At 35.4% G+C, this 25,718-nt stretch overlaps 4 protein-coding genes across 9 annotated transcripts in view; 1 reads left to right on the plus strand and 3 right to left on the minus strand.

The window, feature by feature from the left end:
• The first annotated feature begins 866 nt into the window (after positions 1-866).
• On the plus strand, positions 867-6,812 carry LOC124638002 (polynucleotide 5'-hydroxyl-kinase NOL9). 2 transcript variants are annotated; one of them, XM_047174771.1, is made up of 5 exons: positions 867-2,691; positions 2,786-3,002; positions 3,112-3,594; positions 5,859-6,022; positions 6,461-6,812. In XM_047174771.1, the coding sequence occupies exons 1-5, from the start codon at positions 1,065-1,067 to the stop codon at positions 6,715-6,717; spliced, it is 2,748 nt and encodes a 915-aa protein (XP_047030727.1). In that variant the 5' UTR covers positions 867-1,064; the 3' UTR covers positions 6,718-6,812. The 2 variants fall into 2 exon arrangements, with proteins under 2 accessions (XP_047030727.1, XP_047030728.1); XM_047174772.1 differs by lacking the exon at positions 6,461-6,812 and adding an exon at positions 3,883-3,929 and having other exon boundaries at positions 5,859-5,992.
• On the minus strand, positions 6,734-8,551 carry LOC124638005 (ras-like GTP-binding protein Rho1). 2 transcript variants are annotated; one of them, XM_047174779.1, is made up of 2 exons: positions 8,406-8,551; positions 6,734-8,193 (listed from the first exon to the last, which is right to left on the minus strand). In XM_047174779.1, exon 2 carries the CDS (start codon positions 8,186-8,188, stop codon positions 7,610-7,612), a length of 579 nt encoding a protein of 192 aa, XP_047030735.1. In that variant the 5' UTR covers positions 8,189-8,193; positions 8,406-8,551; the 3' UTR covers positions 6,734-7,609. The 2 variants fall into 2 exon arrangements, with proteins under 2 accessions (XP_047030735.1, XP_047030734.1); XM_047174778.1 differs by having other exon boundaries at positions 6,968-8,193; positions 8,326-8,519.
• A 1,361-nt stretch (positions 8,552-9,912) lies between these two features.
• Positions 9,913-25,718, minus strand: part of LOC124638003 (aldehyde dehydrogenase, dimeric NADP-preferring) — a 41,532-nt gene continuing 25,726 nt past the window's right edge. For 2 of the 4 annotated variants that reach the window (XM_047174773.1, XM_047174775.1), the window contains 8 exons: positions 20,469-20,690; positions 18,989-19,152; positions 17,890-18,120; positions 17,427-17,630; positions 14,152-14,267; positions 13,462-13,597; positions 12,904-13,054; positions 9,913-10,911 (listed from right to left, as the gene is read on the minus strand). In XM_047174773.1, coding sequence (XP_047030729.1) covers positions 10,894-10,911; positions 12,904-13,054; positions 13,462-13,597; positions 14,152-14,267; positions 17,427-17,630; positions 17,890-18,120; positions 18,989-19,152; positions 20,469-20,690 — 1,242 coding nt within the window. In that variant the 3' untranslated portion in view covers positions 9,913-10,893. Of the gene's footprint in view, positions 10,912-12,903; positions 13,055-13,461; positions 13,598-14,151; positions 14,268-16,235; positions 16,352-17,426; positions 17,631-17,889; positions 18,121-18,988; positions 19,153-20,468; positions 20,691-25,718 lie in introns of all 4 variants that reach the window. The other 2 variants (XM_047174774.1, XM_047174776.1) reach the window with 1 other exon arrangement.
• Positions 22,072-24,987, minus strand: LOC124638004. Its single transcript, XM_047174777.1, has 4 exons — positions 24,128-24,987; positions 23,597-24,013; positions 23,294-23,422; positions 22,072-23,034 (listed from the first exon to the last, which is right to left on the minus strand). The coding sequence occupies exons 1-4, from the start codon at positions 24,414-24,416 to the stop codon at positions 22,385-22,387; spliced, it is 1,485 nt and encodes a 494-aa protein (XP_047030733.1). The 5' UTR covers positions 24,417-24,987; the 3' UTR covers positions 22,072-22,384.

A 25,718-nucleotide genomic window follows, 5' to 3' on the forward strand; every position in this document is an offset into this window, starting at 1 on the left:
TAGTAATCGAGTCGGGATTGGATCGCAGTGGAACGTGAATCGAATGGCACTTAAGTAAAATTAGGAGAATCGGGCCCCAGGGCTCAATACCCGTGCCGATAACTATACCCATAGACCAAAATCACCAAAATAGCAGACCAATCGCAAACCAATCGAATGTCGTTGGAATACGATTGGTCTTATATTAGTAGCAGACTGCCCGATATGGTTAAAATTGCTATTGCGATTCAATTTTGATTATTAACTTAGGAGAATCGGGCCTCAGTTGGATGTCGCTTTAGTATTGACTTGACGACTACGGGACCACCTGGGAAGTATAGGTACTCTGTCAAACAAAATAATAATTTTGCAAATAGGTCCAGGCATCCTTGAGTAATCGGTGAAAATTGAGTACCTCCTCCTTTTTAGGAAGTCGGTTAAAAATGCACCGCAACAAAGTAGCTGTGCGAGGGAGATGCGCAGTGCGAACTGCGCTCCACACATATCTACACCACCTGCGACCATCTATAGCACACCTCGATCAATAACAAGGAACTAGCCCCACTCCAAAATTCAGCTGTAGAGGTTCCAGAACTTCCAGAACTTACTGCAGTATCGATTTACTTACATATAGGTGGTAAGGTACATATTTACAAACAAGTTTTTGAACGACAAACTACGTCAAGATCATCTTTCGATAGTCAAACCTATGTTTTAACAAGAAAAATTCGCTGCATTTGAACAATATTTAACAAACTGTGATAATCTCGAATTATAAGAAATGATCCGTGACGATCGCGTTGTAAATAAATAAAATTTTATTCAATTTGATTTGATAGAATTTCTGGACGACTCTCAGTATTGATTTATACGTCAGATTTGACAGATTTTCACACGTTTGTTTGCACACTATATAGTTGCCGCACCGTGAAAATTGAAAATATATTCCTTATTTCCTCAATTTCATCTCTAATTGTGGTTTTGAGTGCCAAATTGTTGGTCCTAGTAAACCATACAAATACTTTAGTGCCAGTTTCACTTATAATTGATCTATATATTTGTTAAGAGTAAAGTTATAAGTAAAGATGGAATTTTTCGAAAAGGCACATGTTTCTAAAAAACAAAGTTCCAAAAGAGATAGTAAATCAGAAGAGATGGTAAAGAAGCAACTGAAGCAAATGCTAGAGGGCTATAAGAAGAGCGACAATGAGCTTATTAAGCATAGTAGTGTCGCAGTAGAGTCGCACAGGCGCACTGAGGATTCTGCGTCTGTTAGCGGATTTTCTGACCTTGATCTCACAAGCTCCGGGGGCGAGGAAGACCTTTGTCGGCCAAGTACTTCTAAATCAGTAAATATGACATCCAACACGGACTTCAGTGATGATCAGTCTAAACTATCAGAGTCAAATCAAGACAGTGACAGTGAATTTTATCAGAACTCTGATAGCAACAACAAAGCTGCATCTGATAGTGCGCCAAGCATTGAATCTGTATCAGAAAATATAGAGCTAAGTGACTCAAGCGTAGATATGTCATTCTTGGAGGGCTTGCAGGTAACATCATCAGAGTCAAACTCTGATGACAATGAAATCTTTGACCCTGATGGTGCTTTAGCATCCAAAATACTTGATAAATTAATCAAGAGGGAAATCAAAAAACAAGACAAAGGGGGAATAAAGAGAAAATCAGAAGAAGACCCACAAAAGAAGAAATCTCTGAAGGAAGATATACAAACCAAAAAAGATATCGAAGATCAAGATAGTGACAGTAATGTTGTTACTTTGAAAGATCTAAACATTATGGATGATGACGATGGAGATGAAAATATATCAGACAGTAATACAGCACAGAATACTGCGAGTGCCACTGAATCATCTCCATTTGTTTCAATAACTGTAAAGGACATGCCTGAACAGAAGCTCAGTGACATCGTAGATGACTACAAGCATCCTACGGTCAAACAAATACAAGATATTGTCCACTGCGCAAATTATACCGATTTATTCTCAACGGATGGTGACATGGCTGTTGACGACACAGCCAGCTTAATACCAGAAACAGGAGATGAAGACGTTGAAGAACTAAAAGATGATGATGATGATGCTGATGAATCTACAGAAACTGTTTGCAAGGTTTCTAGTAGTGCTGATGATGACACCACTCTGGTGACAGAAATAGACATGGAAAATGACCTAGAAGAAGAAGCAGTTAAGCCGATCAAAGTATACTCTGGCAGAAATTGTTACATTCTTGTACTGAAACATCCAGCAGAGCTGTATATCAACGGCAAACTCAAAGTGAAACCTATTGGAGGCACAGTTGAAGTTTTTGGGCATATTTTGAAGGAAGAGGTAGATCTTTATGCCCCAAACAATAATTTTGCTCAATGCTTGAGAACCATTGAAACTCCAAATAATTATTATGGAATGTTCCGGAAGCTGACTTCGGAAGGTTTGTTAGTGCGACATGCTGAAGAAATTGTCACCACTTTGGGATTATATGATGGTATTATTAGTCTGTCAAAACTGAATGATCTAAAGATGGAATTTGTTGAGAACAATGCCAACATGGACTTGTTCAGCAAGTGCAATCAGTCACATGCCAGTCTCAGGGCCATTTCAGCTGAACTTGGCTGCAGTTTCATGCTGAGGCAACCATGGAGATACTTTGAAGAAAATGAATCTTGGGATCAGGCGATTAACTGTGGATTTGGTAAGTTTAATCACTTTATATGTCATTATACAGTATGTTTTTACTATTTCCAAAATATTCAAATAATTCAAAACACATTTTTTTATTATTCCAGAAAAGAACAGCAGGGGGATTGTGTGCGGTGGCAAAGGATTGGGCAAGTCCACTTTCCTGAGATACTTCATAAACCGTATGCTGGCCAACGGACCAGTTTTGGTCATCGACTTGGACCCAGGACAGCCGGAGTTCACAGTGGCAGGAAATGTGTCTGTCACTATAGTTGACAAGCCACTCCTTGGCCCCAATTATACACATTTGAAGAAACCTGAAATGTATGTATCTCCTTAATTATTAATAAAATAAACTAGTAGACATATTTATTGTAGGTATTTAAGTTGAACTCCAAGTAACACAAACTTTAACCAATGTCTTTATTTCCAGGACGCTGAACATTGGCATGATCAGCACGATGGACAACGTTGATCGCTTTGTCTCTGCGATCAATAAGCTGTTTATGCACTGTCTCTCTCACGGGGAATACAGCTCCATGCCCTGGATCATCAATACAATGGGCATGTGCACACAGATGGGACTCAAGTTCCTCCTGCTTACTATCATGAAGGCACAACCAACCTTCTTGCTGCAAATAGACAGCAAGGTCGCTAAAAAACGCTTTGACACCCATCTGAAACCAGAAGCAGTGCGAGAAATGTTTGGAAACTATCAACATGAACGCTTCTTCAGGAATGTTGAGATCCCTAAGTTGGATTATACTTTCATCCTAACTAAACATGTTGAGGGCGCAGATAAACATAACACGGCATGTTCACCGAAGGAACTGAGATATTTGAACTTCTTGGCGTACTTCGGTGAACTGATAAATATTCACAAGGGAGCCCTGCTACTGGCGATAAAGCCGTACGAGTAAGTATCGGTACATTTTAACAGAAATTACATTACAGTGACTCTGAACTTAGCCCATTGACTGCAGTATGTTATTCTCAAAAACGACTGTTCAGTGCAGCCTAATATGACATTCGCCATAACATGTTATTTCGGCCGTACTGTACTACAGTCTTTCAACCTTATCACATTAGTGGAAGGTTAAAATGTTCGATTGTTAAAATTTGACAGATTCGGGCAGGTTGACCTGCTGGCGTGTGTACATAGTTTATTTTAAATCCAGGCCCTAACTTACCCTGTTTCTTTCAGCTAGTGTGCTGGGTCTGGATCTGGATTCCAGACTGTTGCATAAAGTGGTATCGTATATCGTCAGAAAGTACCAACTGGAGTATTTTTTAAGACGCTTTTATAAGCTTGTTTTTTTTAAATCAGATCTCGTTGGGCCCTCAATTCAGTAATGTCTGAGTAGGGTAGATTTGATTTTGTTACGTTTAGGACGGTAAACTAATACTTGCGCTCATTTAAAGAATTCATTAAATTGTTGTTATATAATGAAAAAAAATAGGGGCTTTAAAGTTTTCTTAACCCAGTTACAGAAATAAAACGTGGTTTTAAAAACTACCGCACTTATATATAGTTCGGCCATTCAGAGAATGCGTTCCTGACACGTCGCGATTGAACTGACGACGTAACTACATTCATTGATTATTGATATAATAATGTTGTTTTAATGCTCCTCAATTGTTAAAACGGTAAACAACCAGCAAAAATATTTTTATCGTAACTGCAACGCCATTGCAAAGTTACGTCGTCAGTTCAATCGCGACGTGTCAGGAACGCATTCTCTGAATGGCCGAACTTATAGTATTAGGTTTAGAGCATTAACTTTGTTCGACGGTTGTTTAGACCTAGGACTACAACAGGTACTTTTTTAAGACCACTTTTTATAATAGAGTAGAATTAGTTACTTTATGCAAGAGTCTGGATTGAGGACCCAAGTTTTTCAGAGTGATAGTTTTTCCGCGTATGAAATGTAGAATCACTAGAAGACCTACACTATATTATAGTATTCGCTTATAGTAAAAACGATATTCAAATATCCCACAGTATTTGCATAAGTAACTCACACTGCCAGCTGTTACACCCGTGTCTTGTGAAAACTATTTTGCGCACCCGGATGAAGTCTTCGCTACATGGGCTATTTAACACTGAAAAATTCCTTTAAATCGGCTTCATGGTTCCTCCATTACCTCATTCAGTCAAAGTCAGTAGTTCAAAACTACCTCATAAATAGTAGTGTATGTAGATTCATAATAGTAGTCAGTTTTAATAGTATCTTGAGTACCTAATAGTTTGCAATAGTAGGCAACACCAAGTCAGACATACGCGCACGGTCACGTATGTGAGACCGCCTAGAGCACTCGACTGCATCACCTGCGTGGGTGTGAGCGAGAAACAATATTTACCATTAGTTTGCTCGATAAATGCCTCCATCTGTTTCGTCGATTTCACGATCCGGTGCTATTTCCGGCAACACTAGATGCTGGTTGAGTCTCGAGTAGTCTGCCGTCAACTGCCGTGGCTCCCCGTAGCTTATCGCTTATGATTCATTGTCCACCTTGGCCTACAAGTCATTGGAAAATATCACGCATTCGTGGAATTTCAGATATAAGTGCATTCTTGTAGTATTGCACGGAAAACTGATGCTAGTTCTTGAGCAGTAAAATAGGATGTTTCACAGTTACACATCTAAGCCAAAGTTTATATAACCGGTCATAAACTACAGTCATGCTATGTAACAAAAATAAATGGACGGGGTAGCGCATTTCATGGGATTTTCCATTCTTATATTTTGATTATTTCATTTGGTGGATTGTTATGAATGACATGTTCGATTATCACAATAACTGTGCCACAATTATGAGTAATAAGATAATGTTTGTCCGGGAATTGAGTGATTCACGCGAAGGCTAACAATGGCTCGTTAATCAATCAGCGGCTCAGTTATCATTTCAGGTTCTATGAAAGTCTTGTAATTTTAGAGCTGAGCTGGAATATTTTCTTGTTTCATATGACAATGTTTATCGCTACATAAAAGTTCTTAGTATTGTAATGCACTAGCCTTCTTCCATTTGTAATGCTACGTCATCTCTCTACTAGAGCAACAAGTGGCTTACCGGCAATATAGGTACATACTGTTTACAAGTAAACAAACTTCATGTATGTGTATAGGGAACTAGCTTTAGCATTGAAATCATCACTAAAGTATGTTTTTCTTGTTCTAGGCTAAGCTTGTCGGACTTGAACGTAATAACGAACGTGAAAGTTGCAAATGAAGCAGTACTGAAGGTGATCAACGGAAAAATAGTAGCGCTTTGTCAACTCGGTACAGCTGATAAGGGGAAAGTGTTTACTCTGGATGATAACACAGTGTTATGCCATGGAAACGGTAACTTACGCTTTTTTTAACAAAATAGTATTCAAAACTGAGAAAAATAATGTAACTTTCGGCAAGTCATAATAACTTTTTATAAACATATCAGGAAAATTGATATACATGAATTGACCATAATATTTGTATTTCAATATAATAAATGGGGTTGTCCCCTTAATTTGAGAATAAATTTGATTTGGATAATATAGCTAACAATTTATCACTGAAGTAGGTGCAATGTTCTATAAGCAAACAAATTCTCAACAATCAAAATATGCAGTTTACTCATATAGAATATAATGTAATTTCAAACAAATATCATATGAGGTATGCATATAAATATAATTAATATCGTAAAATGTGTTATCAATAAGTGTAATAAAGTGCTGATTAAATATGATAACTAAGAAACGTGACATACTCAAGCAGTTACTGTAATATGTATTTGTACAGGTTTGGTCCGCGGCGTGGACTTCGAGAGGGAGACGCTGTACATATTGACCCCGGCGCTGGTGGAGCACCTGTGCGTGGTGGACACGCTCCTGTACGCGGACTGGGCGCCCGAGCTGCGCGGCCCCGAGCGCCAGCTGCCCGACGGCATGGCTGTCCCCTACCGCAGCCCCGCTAACTACATGCAGAAGCAGTTTATGCAGGCGCCGCGACGTCGGTTCAACCCGCTACAACTACTTAAAATGTCAAGGAATACCTAAATTGAAACTTTCCATGTTATTGGTTAATAAATTTGTAATTGGAATAAATCCAAAATAATATATCTTAAATTATATTAAAGGAAATCTAATAATTATTTTGTTGTTAATTATATTTGACGATAATTTTGTACTTACAAGACTAATGAAACATAACATAAATGATCATATTAACTTAAATATCCCCCATTCTAAACACCTTTGCTTTATAAATGCTGCATTAAAATTTTATAAAAAGTCAAAAAGAGTCTAGTTAAGAATTGTTGACATGGGGTTCCTTTATTACTAATAAATTATATTAGGAAGTTATGATTTCACACAAACAATAGATTACAATACAACTGCCCTACAGAATCAGATTGGACGTCTCAGAGACGTGTCTAGCTGACAGGCACTTAGATGAGAGTGGGGCTCACGCTCCGTGTCAAATAAACATCCTACACAATTTATACACCACTATTTTATTGAAAAATTAAAATACAAAATACCAAACTAAACAAGTCTCGGTGAGATGCCACCGGTCGAGGAATAATCTATATGTAGAAGAAATGCTACTCGATTATATAACGTGATATTATAGCATGAAAAATTCCAGTGGCCCTGCCGGAGACGGGAGGTCCACATGCCCCCGACTACTTTTGTTAAGGCATTTACGCTTACTCTTTATAGATAATCTATAAAATATACAAAGTACCAATTGTGAAAGAGTAGCCACACAAATACTGAGTGAGTGTGCGTGCGACGCGGGCCGCGACTTCGCGTCAGCAGTCAGTATCGGAAGGAAGCACTGTGTGGCCGACCTCGCGACTGCTGCACAGTCCGAGTCGTTTCAAACTAAGTTATCAGGCAGTATGCGAACAATTCATAAATCAGAGTTCTCCCGACAACAGCACAATTACAGCAGGGAACACCTAGTCTTCTTCTTCTTTTTGACCTGTAATGCAGCACGGGTCGCCGTCTCGAACACCTCGCGCACTCCCTCCTTGCTCTTGGCAGAGCACTCCAGATACGCGAACGCATTAATCTTTTCTGCCATGGCTCGGCCCTCCTGAGGCTTCACCGGCTCCTGCTTCATCTTGCGAAGTTCATTAATCGTGGCCGGGTCATTGCGCAGATCCTTCTTGTTGCCCACTAGAATGATAGGCACGTTAGGGCAGAAGTGCTTTACCTCGGGAGTCCACTTCTCCGGGATGTTCTCGAGCGAGTCGGGCGAGTCCACCGAGAAGCACATGAGGATCACGTCAGTGTCGGGGTACGACAGCGGCCTCAACCTGTCGTAGTCTTCCTGGCCGGCCGTATCCCACAGCGCGAGCTCAACCTGCTTGCCGTCCACCTCGATGTCGGCGACGTAGTTTTCGAACACAGTCGGCACGTACACTTCCGGAAACTGATCTTTGCTGAATACGATGAGCAGGCATGTTTTACCACACGCACCGTCACCGACGATCACTAATTTTTTGCGTATCGCAGCCATCGGTCCTGTGAAACAATACAACGCAAATAATTATGATGGTGTCGAGCGTCAACGCCTTTCATGACTTATAAATATGGCCGCCGTATAGGATTATGGGTAGGGAGTAGTCAGACAAGCCCTCAAATGTGAATAAGCACCTGAACTAGCGGAAGAAGTACAGCACCACCACATAGTACCCTCACATGCGAGGGTGTTATTTATTATATTTTGTAGATACCTGAAGATTGTGGCTAATTTCTGCAGAATATTGGCTTATCGACACTTTTTAATCGTCTTTGCTCATCACAAGCACTTTCGTTCGTAAGTCTCTAATGTTGCAACACTAGAAAAAGGTTCAACAATTTATTTCATTCCAGGTTTTTCTCAAGCAAAATAATATTTTACAGGAAAAGCAAATATTACACCAGAGCATACCTGTAACTACAAAGTGATAATATAATAACAATAAAGAGAAGAGTTAAAGAATAAAACGTATTTACATTAATATACGCAGTTGCCATGTAAAAATAATGAATGTTTTGACATTTCTATAATTCGGATACACATCCCAAACATATGATTTTGCGTGCAGAGTAAAAATACTAAAAATAAACAAGGTTTTTACAGAATTTTTATTTTAAGGTTTCAGTAGATTTTATACAGTTCCATATTGAGAATATCTGGTATTTAGGGTGTATTCTATTTTTCCTACGTAATATTAAGTTATAAAATTGAATAAAGTATATAACTAAAAGTAACACGAAATACTGAATGGGATTGATCATTGTGTTCTTTCCTTTTCTTCTTTACTCGTATTTTAGGAGATTATTGCAATGATGTAATGTTTTGTAAAGGCTCATTGCCATCGTGTAATCATTGGTTTGTACGTGAAAATGACCGCATGGATATAAATAAACTAGTTGACACCGTCAGCAGGAACTATGAGGTCATACGTATGTACTTAGAGCTAACGGTGCTCTTAAGGTCAAAAAAATGTAGGTAATGCTAGAATAAGACCGCTAACTCAACTAATAAAGTAAAATATTAATATATAGTTATTTTTACGTTTTTTGCATATTTCTGTCTGTGTAGATATGACGAAATCAAATAGCTATTTTAATTTATTTATCATCAATCTTCAAACATTTATTTACTACCTATGCATGTCGTCATAGTTGTTATCTCCGTTGGCCGTTGGTTACTCCTCGATTTTAGTTTTTGTATTGCTTCTTAGTCATTCACCTTTGAATATAGGTAGGTAATGCAAAAAAAAAACAAAACCCGCGGCTGAGTTGCTTTATTGAAAACTTGCTGCACTCTACGGTTTCATTTTCGTTCAAATACTTAAGTAAAACTTCTAAGAAATCCAAATAAAAAAGTCCCATACTAATTCATTCACATTGGCTCAACATTTCAGCAGTCACTTTCGCATTTACTTACTAGGCATGTATTAGTTGAGGTGTCTGTTTTAGTTACAGGAAGTATTCATGAATTATGTAGTGAGGCGACTGAAAAATATCTATGTAAGTACGTAGATACCCACTTACTTCATACTAAACAATTCTGCATTCAACCGGTTTCTCAAATAATCAATCTCAATAATTAACTTTTTACAAGAAATATGCGTATATAATAACGTTTGTGGTCTCGTACTCTAGATTAGTACCTACCTAGCTAGAGTTTTTGTCCCTGATTTAAAAAAAAAATTGAGGATAGGATAAGATGTGGAGAAAAAAATAAACGTGTTTGTCTCTGATCCATTGTTCCCTTTTATTTACATTACAAATACACGTAGAATCCAACAACCTTACATTTTTAATGCTTAGGACGAGAATAACGTAAACTTTATAACTTATAACAACTACTAGGTATTCCAATTACAGTTTACAGTCACAATTGCAAATTACATATGAAGTAATTAACGTAATTTTTTAATAAGCTTCCACTACAGCTAAAAGAACGTGTAAATTCATATTGTTTGTATAATTATTGACCATATTTTAATAAAATAAGTATCTTCTTCATATTTTAATGACATTGTAAAAAAACAAGAAGGCTTGCCAGCCTAAATAAACATAGATTCCGCGGTGATTAATAAATGCAATAAATACTTATTCGAAATATACTTATCAAGCCAACGGAATGCAGTAAAAAAGGAGCCAAGCGTGTTTGGCAAGTGATTTGAATCTTACACTGCATGCTAACATTCCCTAAATTGCTTGCCAAACGGAAAAAACTTGGCTTACAAAAAGTGTATAAAAATAAATGCATATATCCTTCATATATAAATTAAGACAATAATTGCACGAGAATACGTAAACGTCATGGCAAAATATATTATGTATGTAAAGTAATAAATTAAGACTAATATTGCTTTGTGGTTAGATCACCTAAGTGTGCTATCACCTACTTCTACAGAGAAGGCACATAGTTTACTCCTATAAAGCCCAATAGTTTAAAGTGCTTGAATATTTCTGTATAATATAGACTTTGTGGATATCAACTGAAAGAACAATGTTATAGATAAAATGTATAAATTAGAGTCTCACTCAATATGTCTCACCAAAATTACGTATAACGATATCGATACATAATATTGTGAAAACAAAAACAAATTACAGTATTGTTAGGATTATTCTCTATAACCAGTTTTGTAGTATTTAACTCTAGAACATTATCACAATAGTTTTGCAGCAATCCTGTCTGATGCCGCTTCAGTCAGCTCTCTACTCTTCCGAGTTCATCTGAAATGGAAAATTGACATAGGTAATTAATACATTTTGTATAAAAATAATATAATGAAGGAATGTGATATAGATGTTTTTGTGAACATTGTCTGTGTATAGGGCTGCCATCTCGAATTTCGCCAAACCCGGACAAACATTAAAAAAACCCGGACATTTGGCGTAAATCGCATTTTTTCCCCGAACGAGTACGATTTTTTTAATACAAAATAATACCTAATTTGTAGTCTATTTACTATTAACATATACTTAAATTCAATGAGGTGCTTCCTTACGAAAAGTGTCCGGGTTTTCCCCGGACACTTCTTGAAACCCCGCCCGGACGGCCTCCGAACGAGGACAAATCCAAAACGAGGGGAAACCCGGACGGATGGCAGCCCTATCTGTGTATGACATAGTGATCGACTGCTATTGAGCACTTGGGTTTACTTAAATGTAGTTTTACAGGTAGAACATTCAAAAACTATTTTATTTTGAATTTCCCGCTACCAGTCGTAGTGTAGATTCTATCAGTAGATTAGGTAATATTGTATCAATTTATATGCGCATATTTGCATCAAATTAATTCATTTGGTGCATCTTATTTCGTTCATGTTGTTTCAAGGTCATTCGAAGCAAGTTTTTTTTTGTTTAATTTTTACGGTCCGTAGTATATATTTCTAGCCATGCTAAAGAACGACGTGCTTATTACATAAAAGAGAGTTCGGTAAAAACTAGTTTATCTTAATAATAAATAAATACCTAAATCATAAAATCTTAATAAATAATATTTTCTACGCCTCGTTAATGTGTTCAAAAATAGGTCTGCAGTTAATTGCCCGCGGTATCGTAGTGAAATAAATCTACGTTATTTAATTTGCATTGGCCTTGCCAGTTATAAAATTGATGTTGGTTGGTTGGTTGTGATTAAAAAGTATTGGAAATTGTGCCATAGAGCACGCCACGATCAAGATGATATATTGAGCTTGCGGTAATTTGTGTTAATATCTAATTGAATTAATTAAGTAGAAAGAAAGAGTAGTACATTCTTTGGGTATTTTAATATACTTCACTAGTTATATTTTATAACTCAAACATTCCAATGTTTGTTGGCCCAGAATAGTCGATTTATTTTATTCGACTAAAGATGAATTGATATTTGATAAGATTGGCAGTGCTAATTTTGGTATGTGATTCGAACACTTTCAAGTCTACATTATTCAGTTATAAATGTATTCGAATATTGTATTAATAAATTAATAGTGATCTTTATAATTAACAGAGAATGTATGTGTTAACTATTTCTCACACTTTTCATGGGGACACTATTTGGAATTACAGTGCTATTTAAAAGTACATTACTATTTACATTTTGATAGAAATCGGGGAAATAAAACAATAAAATAATGTCTTAAAGATTTTTATGGAATCATACGTAAGTTACATCTTATTACGCACAAATGTTTAACAATTTGAGTTATTTTACACTTTGATATTAGGTATAATATATAATAATAATAACACGGCAGTTTATCTTTACCTTAAAATACTGATATTAACTACGCCTGTAAACAAATAAAGGGGAATTACTGTTTCAAAATAACTTAAACTTTTATGGAATGTTTTTGGCTACTATAATCTCAATTTTATTTATGGCACCGTATGTCACCGAATATTGTGTTGGGCATGTTGTAAAACTCTTAGGAACATGTTCAAGTCTATGGAATCAGCGACGACTTTGCACTAAGTTATCGATACCTATACAATAAAATAATCGTCAGTAGGTATAAAATGAAAAGCAAGGGAAATGTCGATATTTTTTATCATCCCTACTCTATTACAGATAGGTGACAAAATGTTGTATAAGAACAGAGCATATTAAGATTTAAATAAATATGCTACAATATCGCATCAGTTTTCAAAGAAAAACTGAATGATAATACCAAAAAGTTCCAAAGAATAATACAAACAAGCCGATTTACCAACTAACCCATTACAAAATCACTTCTTTACCTTTTGCCAGGCGAAGATGCCGTAAGACAGGCCGGCACCGAGCGCGAACGCCAGTAAATACGGCACGAACTTGAGGGAGGGGCCGAAGCGCTTGCGCATGAGTGTGGTGATGAAGTTCAAGTTGCCGTCGGTGTACGGCGGGTAACGTCCACTGGAATGAACAAATAAGAGTGCTTATAGTTAATGTAAATTCTTGCTATTCGTAGTGCAGTTTGCTTTAAATTTAGTACTGCATTGGTTCTTGTGTATTAAGACTATGCAACTATATGAAAAAATCTTTCAAAATTATGATTTGAACTGATTGATTCTTGGGTTTAAATCTACAACGACATGAAAAATAAAACTGTTGAAATTATACTACTGTTTGTGATAATAATGTAGGAAAATATAGTGTCTTATTTTTTTTTGTTTTATGTCTTTCTGGTTAATGTACCACTTCTGGATGCCGTTTTAGTTTTTTTTTGGATTAGGCTAATTTATATACTGCCGGATAAGTTGTTACTTCTTCTTTGATTATATTCCTAGAATAACCATAATAAGTTTGTCAAGTCTACTTACGAAGCGAGCTTCTCTCCAATAGGCGAGAAGTTCTTGATGAGGCAGCTCTTCTTGTGTGTGAACGTGTCGAAAGTCTTCTTGCCATGGTAGGCACCGATGCCGCTAGCGCCCACACCGCCGAACGGCAGCGTCTCAACTGTTATAATGAGTTTTATTAGTAGGTAAATAAGGTCGGGTTTTTATTGTCTTGGTACTGGTGAGATTTTTTCATAAAGTATTTTTTACGACAACAATGGTCCATTGAAATGTATTGGTATTCATAAACAGTAAAGTAATAAATCGAAAAATAAATAAAAATCTCAGAAGTACCGGTCTTTTTAATAAATAATTTACAACACAAATTATAATTAAAGTAAATATGTACAGACAGATCATGCTATAGTTCATGCTTTTAATAAATAGATAGAAGGAAGATTCTAGAAAGTCTAGCAGTTAAAAAAGCTAGAAAAAGTACAAGTCAAATATTTCTCTTTTGAGTTCAAATGCTTTTGTTGCTAAATATATAGGTTGAGCCTTGTTTGCATTGTTATATGATGTGCGATTTTCCATACTTGTTCTAATGAACTATTAGAAATAAAACAAAAAGGTATTTCAAGGAAAAAGGCACATCATTCACTCTGAAGAGACATATTTTGCCAGAACTTTAATCCTGTACGCAAATAAAAATAAATAAGTAGAATATATCCAAACCTCCCATGTGCATCATGGTATCGTTAACGCACATCCCTCCGCTACTAGTGTTGTCCACTATACTGGACAGAACCTGCTTGCTCTTGCTGAACACGTACAGCACTAGCGGCTTCTCTCTACATACAACAGAATACGTCAGACCTCCACCCCACAGGCTATTATTTACTACAGAATATTCTAGGTTTTATTGCTAGTTGTTTTCCGTCAAAGTTGTATCATCATGTCATCATTTGCCGGCCTTTCCTCAACTATGTTGAGGTCGGCTTCCAGTCTGGCCGGATGCAGCTGAGTACCAGTGTTTTACATGGAGCGACTGCTTATCTGAGCTCCTGGGCAATCAGATACCCCTTGATAAGATTGGTTGACAGACTTTCTATTTTAAATTAATACTGTAATTTTTTTTAATGTTGGCAACTTTGACAGAAACCAAAATATAAACTTTTAGTCAAGTTTTGTAGCAACAATAATTAATTAACTGAAATATTTACACAATAGAAATTGTAAATTTTATCGAGCATCTTAGAGTATCACCACCGTCCATCACCATACCGTCACCATACCATAGAAACCGCGACATGCACAACCACATGTTTTTTTATGGAATAAACGTTATACTTTCCCTGCTAGACCATTGAGATTTGGAACATTATTATTTATCCTAAAAAATTATGTCATATTTATTTTTATGATTTTATTTTATTTTTATTTATTTATTATACTTTTTGCACACATTTTACAAAAAAACAATGTACAAAGGCGGACTTAACGCCTTAGGCGTTCTCTACCAGTCAACCTTTAGGTGGAGGAGAAATTTCATGGCAGGTGCACTAAATATGTATATGAGACAAATCGAAAATATATAAACGTACATAGACTTATTATACATACACATATATATATAATATTAAATAAACTTTAATACATATATAAATAACACAAAATCAAATGCACAGTTGTGTCAATTCTGCAAACTCTGGTGAAGATACTCACGAAGCTTCAATTTGAAAGTCAATCGGCTATTAATCATCCTAATTTCCGAGGGCAACTTGTTCCATAAAAGAATAGATTGGACAAAAAAAGAGGAATGAGGGAAATCTGTGCGATGTGAGGGACATTGGAGTAGACGGTTGTTGGTTGGTTGTTGGTTGTTGGGATTTTCAAAAGTGGGATTTATTAAAAACCATTTTATGTATCAATACTGGTCCACTTAATATTTATGCAAAATATGAGTTAGTTGTTTACTTTCATCAAATAAATAATCAGTTAGTCGACACAGAAAAAAAAATCGTTACTTGATAAAATATGGTCTAGCACAGCAAAAGTACAATATTTGTTGACTTCCATATTGTGAATCCATCTAACCAAACCTTGAAAGAAATACCCAAGCCAATGTACCAACTTATCCCAATAGCTGTTTGCAATAACATATAAAACGATTTTAATTATTGCCAATTATATTTTCGAACGTGAATTTAGGACAAATAGCTCGTGTGGTTCTGTAGCGAATTCTTATCGTAAAAAATCTCAGTGCACTTACGGCCTTTCCAATATTCAATCTATCTAATCAATTATATTCTTACTAGAGATCGGAATTTGACATAAGCCCCATATAAGGGCTGTCAAATTTCTATCAAAGTAAGCAGATTCACAGATGGACAGAATATTGGAAAAGGCCGTTACTATACTGTACAAAATTGTGATGTAGATTTTTGATCAAGTGCAGATCAGTGAGTTAGCGTTTATTTAGTAACTTACGCATTATATTTCGGGGCTAATTTAGATGGACGGATTATTCCATTATTATTGCTATCGAGGCAAATTGTAGTTTCTTCTGAATATGGAGGTCTTGTAAGTCTAAAATCCAAGAGATTTTTATTTGTTGACATTAAGGCAATTTCTGGGATATCGATTTGATTTGACTAATTGATACATCGATATTGTTAGTCGAATAATCGAAATAACTTATTTAGAACAATATTTTTTACTACCACACTTCACACTTGCCATTTTTTTATCTAAAAATAATTATATAAAATAGTTTTATTTATCATTACAAACAGCCAATCGTAATGTATTCTCCTTACCGCCGTAAAACATGATAGTATCGTTCATACTGATACTGCCAGACCGGGTCTGTTCAGTGAACAACTTTTGTATGTTGGTTTGATTGCTGAACACGTATAGCACTAACGGATGTTCCCTGAAAAGTTTATACGTTTCACTTTGTGGCCTCGCCTCCATGCTTCCCGATGGGCAGAAAGACAGAACGCTGCAGTCTAATGACGATACCATTCTAAATTTGAATCGACTAAAATGTTTAAGATAAATACTTTTTTCTTCTTTTTAGTCTACATTTTGGCAAACCACACAAACACATTCCAATTTTGAATACTCGTCGGTTTGAAATTTAGTCGATTCGGTGTGAGCGAAGATTATCGCCTAATCGATTCCAGTTCCAGAGAGAATCGATTTTATATGGATATTTGGTAGTAATGAGTCGACATGTATACATTATTTTGTGACATCAATGTAAATTGTGCACTCAATGGAGAAATGAGGTTTGAATACTTATCCCGGGATGCGACTAGAATTTATGAAAGTTATGTATGTATTTTTATCATTGGAATATTTATGCAAAGTAATGTAGTTCTATGAAATACTCGCTATTCTTTTGTGAAAAACTTAATATAATGGGTAATAATGTTAAACCTCTTTAAATGATTCTAATGAATAAATGGAAATCCCACGTTTAAGAGTAATGTAAATATGTATAAAATACACACTCAGAGGAGACACACACACACAACGCCCAAAAAGTTTTGGAAATATATAATTTCATTGTTTCTACTTGGTGCTAAACAATGAACATAATATTATGTAGTATTAGGTAGGTTCACACCAAAGTCTAACACTCAAATAAACAGAAAAATATAGGTACCAAAAATATTGTATAGTTTGAGAATATCACAAAGACAAAGTAGACTTGTTCATTGACTTAAAAAAAATCACACCCTTCTGACCAGCGATCAAGCGAGCCGATTGCGTTAATTTGGTCGCTTGGTCGCACGACCAGGCGACGCGATTCTTAGCGCGGCCGCTTCAAGCGACAAAAAAATAAGCTATAGATAGGGTTGCCAGGATTTAAGCAAAATTTCCCCAATTGCTCAGGTAAAGATGCATTTCCTTCCTGATTGGCAACCCTAACCAATCCCATGACGTTTCAAAATCACGAAATAAGTATTGCCAGCTTAAAATAATTGGTTAAATTAACTTACCGCTCGTTGATAAATTGAATTGCTTCGAAAGCGTTTTCAATGGGTACAATAGGGAGGATGGGTCCAAAGATTTCATCCTGCATGATTTTGTCTGAGGCCACAACGTTGGTGAGAATTGTTGGCTCAATGAACTTGTCGTTCGCGTCGTACGACCCTCCGATAGCGATTTTATCTTTGCTGGCGTCGACTAGGGCTTGGAGACGGCTGGAAGGAGAACATATGACATGAGTTTATTAAAAGCAGACTTAATGGATATAATAGAAGGTATAAAGAAAATCTTTGTAGTCAAAGTTAACACAAATTTTTAGGCTTCAATGAAAAAAATCAGTCGAATCGAAAAAAAAAAAAGAGCTACTAAGTTTTCATAAATGCAGGCTAGACTATGTTTAATTTGATCAGTAATTTATTTTCACAGTTTTACATACTGCCTGTAAAGATTTTTTTAAAAGTTCTTGTTACTCACCTAAAATGCCTGCTATTAATAATCCTGGCGAGATCCGGTGACTTCTGAGGGTCGGTTCCATACCACTCGTTGAGGACCTTCTTGGCGGCCGCTATGAACTTGTCCTGCACCTCCTTGGTGCATAGAACGTAGTCGGGAGCGATACATGTCTGGCCGCTGTTGATGAACTTGCCCCAGAGGATGCGTTTGGCTGTCACCATCATGTCTACTGTGTTGTCTATGTAGGTGGGGCTGCAGAAGTGAGATAAATGATTTCGATTTGTTTGAAAACGGAATTAAAACTAAGAAATTGGGTTAAATATCAGCTGTTTTGAAAGTCAGAATGAAAGTGGCAAATTGATCATTCTTATAGCTTGAGAAAAATCTAAGTTTTTGTCAACATTTGTTTACAATCATCATTGAATAGTTAATATTGGTTCACTAACAGACGTCGAAATTAGTCGGAAATTTTAATTCTGTAAATATAAACAGGTTCAAGTATAAGGAAACAAATGTTTTTTAACTTTTGGTATTGTGTAACATATTAGCCGTTTACAAACATATACATAGTTTTGTATGTGAGATTTTGATTAATCCGATTAAAGTCTGTTATTTACAATATCTAATTGATTTCACGGTAGTTAAAAAACAACTATTGTGGTTTTGAATAGACATATCTGTATTTATTAAGAAGCATCACTCATTTTATTGGCCATTTAACGATTATCCTATTATTTTATAGGATTACTTTACTGCTTAGTTTATTTTTCATTAGTATTTTAATATCAATTATTTAATTATGTGGACATTAATCGACATAATGGTTATTTATTTATTTCTTTATATTGTTGAATATTTCTATAATGCTCATATTATCAAATCAAATCAAATCTCTTTATTTTCAGGCTGCATAGGCCCATAAATATATACCTTAAAGACTAACATACATAATATATTTTATACACACATTGTATAATATATTATGCATTGTATAATATATATAATATATTATAGCCTCTTTTTGAGAAGTTGGTTAAAAACATAAAATTAGAGAAGAAATATAAAACGACATAATTATTATTAGCCGTACTTTTTTACTAGCCTTGAAAGTAAATGTTACCTTTTGCCTCCAAGTTCAAGAGTGACTGGTGTAAGGTTCTTCACGGCAGCTTCGTAGATGATCTTGCCAATGCTGGTGCCTCCCGTGAAGAAGATGTAGTCGAACTTCTGCTGAAGGAGCTCCGTGGTTTCTTGCGGACCACCTTCTACCACGATTACGGCATCCTAGAAGGAATTATGGTTTCTTTTAATGTTAATTTAATTAAATTGTACACTTATAGGATGTAGGCACTCCTTACAGAACGCATATTCGGTGATTTGTAATTTGTTTGTGATTAAAGATCGCGGTTTGCGGTCTTATTCGCGGCCACTTATAAATAGTATTCGGCAAGTCCTGATCTGACCATCTAAGGATCAGATCTATATATAGACGCCTTAGAGTGAAAACCTCGTTAGTGCAAGAGATAAATTTTCAGGATAAGGCGGATTAGTATTCGATATTTTTTACGATTATCTTCCAAGAAATGCAATAAAAAAATATTGAAAAAAAAAAATGCATTTCCGAGGTTTTTATTCTAAGACGACGATATAGCTTAATTTATAAAATCTCCATGCAGTAATCTATAAAAGGAATAGGACCTTGCATCCTTTGTTTTTATTCCAAATCTATATATACTTAGATAATACATAATTATTTTAAACTAAAGTAGGCCACTGCATTTCCTTATTACAATATAAATAAAACTTTTACTTTAAATCGAGTATAAGGCCACAGGCGGTATTTAAGGACATATCAAGTTCTCAAAATACAATACAAAGTGGAGCAAAACAATTTTAAGGTTATTTTGGTGTATTTGACATTGTACTGAATAAAGCCCGATTTGGAGAAAAAGTGAAGGGGTATTTTCATTTTTAAGTCAATGTAAATGGATATTATGGTCACCTTAACCAAATAAAAAAATACATTTCTGTTCAAAGTACAATAAGCACAATTATTATAAGTTATTATTATTTCGGCCGGTGATAATGTTATTTCCGAATGTACCCAATATTTATTCCATGCAGGCCACATGCAAGCCATTTGGTGCGAATTTAAAACAAACGATTGCATTCAAAACGAAGCGTTCTATTACTGAAAGAATTTCTGGAATCGGTCCAAAACTTCCAGGAATTACCCATTACAAACAAACTTTCTAATAAACCTCTTCGTACGTTCCCGATTTTATAAACTCTTCAGTTTGTTTTGCTCATGCATGGTGGAATAACCGATATAGCTGAATATTGGTACGAAAGAGCAGGTAGGGTCGAATCACTTTTTGAAATTGCTGTAACGGTTTTTTTAGGAAAACAAAAGAAGAGCTGGCAAACTTATTTAGACCAGTAGGCGATTAGATACGCAAGTATGTACATAGTTATCGAACGTCTTTTTAAAAACGGTGTGTTAGTTAACGATGTTTTTGGAAGAAAAACCGAAACTGGTAAAACTGGTAGACCAGTGAGGTACGCTGTAACACTACTAGATACTCAATTTCAATACTTACACTATCCAGATACTTAGGCAGCGTCTCAGCTACAAAAGCAGCGCAGGCCGAAGCCAGTTCACTGGGCTTGACAATGACGGCGTTACCAGCCGAGATGGCGCCAGACATGGGCAGCAGCAGCAACTGTAGGGGGTAGTTCCAGGCGCCGATGACGAGGACCACGCCGTAGGGGTCGTTGTAGATCACCACCTCGTCCAGCATGTTCACGAAGCCTTTTTCTGGCTGGAGTGGAAGAAATTAAAGGTTAAAATAGGTAGGATACGGTGTTGTGTCAGTTTTGATAAGTTATTTTGGAGCCTTCGGTGATAAAACCTAGATACGTGTAACATATTCCATAACAAGCTTTTGAGCATTCAAAAACCTTTTCACAAGTACCTTCATGAACCTTCTCATAAGTCAGAGAAATACTATGCTCAAAACCGCATCAAATCTGGCTCAGCAAAACGTGAGAAATACGTGCACAAAAATACATACAGGTCAAACTGAGAACCTCTTTTTTTTGAAGTCGGTTAAATAAAGAAAAATATGAATGTTTATAATCGTTTATCTATTGTAAATCTGATAAAAATCAGCAATTGTTGCAACCTTTCTTGGTAGTTAGTCATGGTTGGAGCAATTAATAAAGTTTTCCATAATTGCGTGCGTTTAATTACTACTATTATAACTTCGCGCGAAAAAGGAAGCAGTGTTGGTTGAAGTTTCTAGATGTATGTATTGACTTTCTTATTTCGTCCTTATAACAATCTAATCGCTAATTTTAGCCGCTGTGAGTACTTACGCTACAACCAAGTCCCATTTTCACTAAACGTCAACTAACTGTCAGTTTTTCCTAAAAAAAACTGTTACGTTTGAAAATCGAAAATAAAAATTCATAGTAAACAGTTGTTTTAGGAAGACTAATGTCTATGTTGTCGGTTAACTTTTGCTTAAAAGTATGATTCAATACCCAACTGTGGAACATACCATACTTGTTTCTTTACTAATAAAATGTAACATCATTATTGAGTTTACTCTTAATTTCTGCAGGAATAATCTTCAATAGCCGACTGGCTAAAAATAGCCGAGATCACTCGTTTGACGGGGTTCTGGCTGTAAGTTGTTTTGTTGGGAATATGTTATAACTATGTATGGTGGCTATGGTGGTGTAACGTGGAATCCAGTTTAATCTGGTTTTATTTACACAGTAGTTACGTATGTCGAGTTTTCGGAGTTATCGCGAATAATAGATAAATAAAAAAATCTGCCTAAAATGTATTTAGGTACAGGTTTGAAAGCAACTTTCATAATGAATTAACTTGGAAATAATACCTCTTTTGGAAGTTAAATTATTGCGCGGCATTAATATTAATATTGTAGGAAACCAAATTGTACCCAGTTACTAGTTTCTATTTTAAACTATAGTCCATTTATTATAACATTAGAAAAAAGAGGCTCGCAGAAGCAGGAGTACGAAACCTTTTATTTTGAAGTCAATTTCGAACAATTTTAACAGATAATGTGTGTGATTTTAGTGCCAGTGTATGACTTCTATGTACGGCAAAGTGCATTCTATCTATCTATCTACTCGTTACGATGCTTGGATAGACACATGAAATAAAAAAAAATTGTTGCAATCAGTTTATTAAAAACAACTTCATCATAATCCATACCTATTATGATTAAAACAAACCAAGAAAATAAGACACAAAACATACTTAACAATTTAGTCACTGCTACCATCAGTTAATTTATGTATGCTGACATAGGCGGTAACAAAAGTAATAATTTTATCTATAATCGTTTAGCAAGTTAAATACCAACTATTATAACATTTTCCAAAGACAAAAGTGTGAGATTTATTGCAAGGTATTAAATAAGAGAAAAGGTTTTGCCACCCTAATGATATAATCGATGTGATAGATATAAATATGAACTCTTTATTCATCATCCTCCGATGATGATGAAGATTCACCAACGTTAATAATAAACCTTTCTACAACTTCATCCATTATACCATCAAGTTGGCAAAATCTTTCCTCTTCCTTAATTGTATGGGCAATGCAAGATTGCCATTTTTCTGCAGTTATATTTGCGAGTGCTTGAGGGAGCAACTGCTGCACTTCCTTTAATTTAAAACTTTTATTGTTTTGTGCTACATATCCCTTCATTTGAGCCCATATTAGTTCGATTGGGTTGAGCTCGCAGTGGTAAGGTGGAAGGCGCAACACTAATACGTTCTTTTCTTTAGCCATGTCATCTACAACAAACTTTTGGTACATATGTTTTACATGTTTCACTTTCTCTAATAAAGTGGCCCTAAGGTCTTTTTCCTCAAAAGGAATATTTTTGTTTTTCAGCCATTCCTGAATATCTGCCTTTCGTGTGGCTGTAGTTGGCAGCTTCTCCACTTTTCTTGAATGATAAGGCGCATTATCCATAACAATAACTGAACCACTCTCGATTTTGGATAATATTAAACTGAACCACTTTTCAAAATTGTGTGCATCCATTTCAGAATGGTAGTCTCCATCTCCCTTTTTGGCTTCAAATATTAATTCACCATTCATTAAAAACCCATCTGTTGATCCTGTGAAATAAAATAAAAACAAATCAATAATTAAGTACTGGTGGCATAGAATACTTGATCGCTGGAAATAGATTTTAACCTTTAAATAACCACCGAAATTAATTGCAGCATTAATGTACTTGAACAGATGATTCTAAAAGCATAAAGATCTTACTCCTAGGGAAAGTATTAAGACTTAACCAGTTTTTAGTGACCGAAAATGGAGTGCTCATTTTATTAAAATGCTTTGTTAATAAATTAATAATAAAAAAAGTTTTACCAATATGGCCAATGATAAGCCGTTTTCCTTTTCCAGTTGGGTTCTTTAAACCAGTTGATAAGCCTGCTCGGTGTGCTTCCTTTGAAGACTTAACAGTACTGTCTTGCCATACTTTGCTTTTTGTGTGTCCTGGAGGTTTAAAATTGTAGATGTAAACATAATATTAATTCAACGTATGTTGAACTAATAATATTTCACTATATTGTTTAGCATAAAGGAGGTTTTATATAACTTGGTTAGCTATTTACCGAGTTATGTAAAACCCCCTTCTTCCAGACTTCACAAATATTAGCAGCACTATACCTTCATTTAGCCAAGTCTCATCTAAATAATATATTTTTTTTCCTTCATTCCTTAGTCTCTTAATTTCATGGAGATATTTCACCCTCCATAATACAATCTCCTGTCTGTCAATTAGGGCACTTCTTCTACTTCTTTTAATATATGTAAATTTTAATTTGTTTTTAATTAAATTATATAAAGTGCTTCTTTTAAAATCGGGTAGAGACTCATCACTATTCACGGCTTCCAGAATCTTATCCAATGTTGGTAATTCATTATCAAAGAAAAAAGAATGAATTTTCCTTCGTATTCCACTTAATATTATATCATCATATTCATCCGATTTTGAATATTTCCGTTGGCGAGGAGGAGGTGATTGCAGGCGACCTTCTGTATTGTACTCTTTGAGGATATTATACACTGTTGCACGAGATATGCCTGTAAAACGATTAATAGTGTATGTTATTCATCCTCACAAAGCATGCTATTTTCAAATACATTTATTTATTATAATAAAATCCCTGCAATTTCTGCATTGGGTATGATCTTTACCTGCAATTTCTGCAGTTTTATTAACTAACTGCGTCATATAAGCAGGAGTACTTTCTGACTGGGACCCCTTGATGTCTTTATAAATATTTAAAACTGTTGTTTTTTCTGCAGAATGAAGAGGTGTTTGCTTTGATCGCTTTTTCTTGGGAGACAATATTTTAACGTCGTGTTCAATTTTGGGGCCACGTCGTTTTGGCTGTTGACGTTGCTCAGCGTCACTAGCAGTTTCAGTACGTACATGTTGCGCTTGCAAGCCACTCGGGCCTGCACCGAGATCGTCCGTGTTCATAGTTCAACAAAATGTACTGCTTTGTATGAACAACACAAAATTACGTAACACTAATATAGTAACAATAACAAACAGAAAAACAGTAACAAATAACAACTAAACCACGAAAACTCAACAATAACAACGAAACAAGGCGTAGCATTCACAAGTATCCACAAGTGAATAACAATATGTCAAATTGACAGTCGCAGATAGATGACATTATAAACCAACAAAATTAAAAAACACGTGCTGCCGCAATTTAGGAAGGGACAAGGTAACATTTTAGATTTGGTTGAGTTATAGTTACATGAAAAAACGTTCCGAGCACTATCTGCCCCTGCTTCTTTTAGATTTTAAACATAGACACGACATTATTTTATTTAAAAAATAAATAATATTAAATGAAGGACTTGTAATTTAAGAACGTAAATGGCTTAAATAAGTACAATTAAGTGTGACAGCTGTTATTTAAAATGGTTTTATTTAACTCCTCATCAATCTTGACTGTAATAGTGTTTATTGCATTTTTATTGCAAACTGTACTCCTAAAAGAGCCTTTTTTTACTTCTGTCTAATGCTATAGTAAATGGAGTATAGGTATGCGTAATCCACATTTTAAAGATAATCAAGTTTCAAGGAAAGTCATTTGAGTAGGTTTCCGAAGGTTAGGTCCGAAGTCGATATAAACAGGTTGAGCGAGGTAAAAAAAAAGTTGTTGTTAGCAGTAGGTATTCATGTTTATACCTAATAAACATAAAAGTTTAATTTTAACCATAAAACTCAATGATACTACTATTTATTAATAATGTGATGACATAATTAAGAGGAAAGTTTTGGGCCTGACTGATTATGCACACTGTTGTCTATTAATAATTAATACAGTTTACTGAAACTTTTATTTAAAATTAACCGCCTATAAATACACAAAGAAAATAAATAAAATATTTTCTTCCGAACTCGCTCAACAAGCATGCACTGCTATTCAATCTCTTTGGTAGAAGAACGGAAACAGTCGTGTATTAGATATCATTTGCATAGATAATATTAATAGCTACAGCCAACACATGAAACTAGTAAAGAAAAGCAATAATGGGTACCTACCTCTAACATAGCCATTTGTACTAGCACAATCCCTACAATTTACGACCATATAAAGTTAACGGTTATAACGTCAATAGGGCAAACTATAAATATTGGTATTGTCTGCGATGAGGCAGAGTTTATTCATAGTGTACATTTGTACAATATTTGAATCATTTTGTAGGGACCTCGGACCACCAACGAGTTTTATAACTTCATCAGTGCTTGCAAGTACCCATA

This window comes from Helicoverpa zea, chromosome 17 (genome assembly GCF_022581195.2).
Source record: "Helicoverpa zea isolate HzStark_Cry1AcR chromosome 17, ilHelZeax1.1, whole genome shotgun sequence".
Classification (NCBI taxonomy): Eukaryota; Metazoa; Arthropoda; class Insecta; order Lepidoptera; family Noctuidae; genus Helicoverpa; species Helicoverpa zea.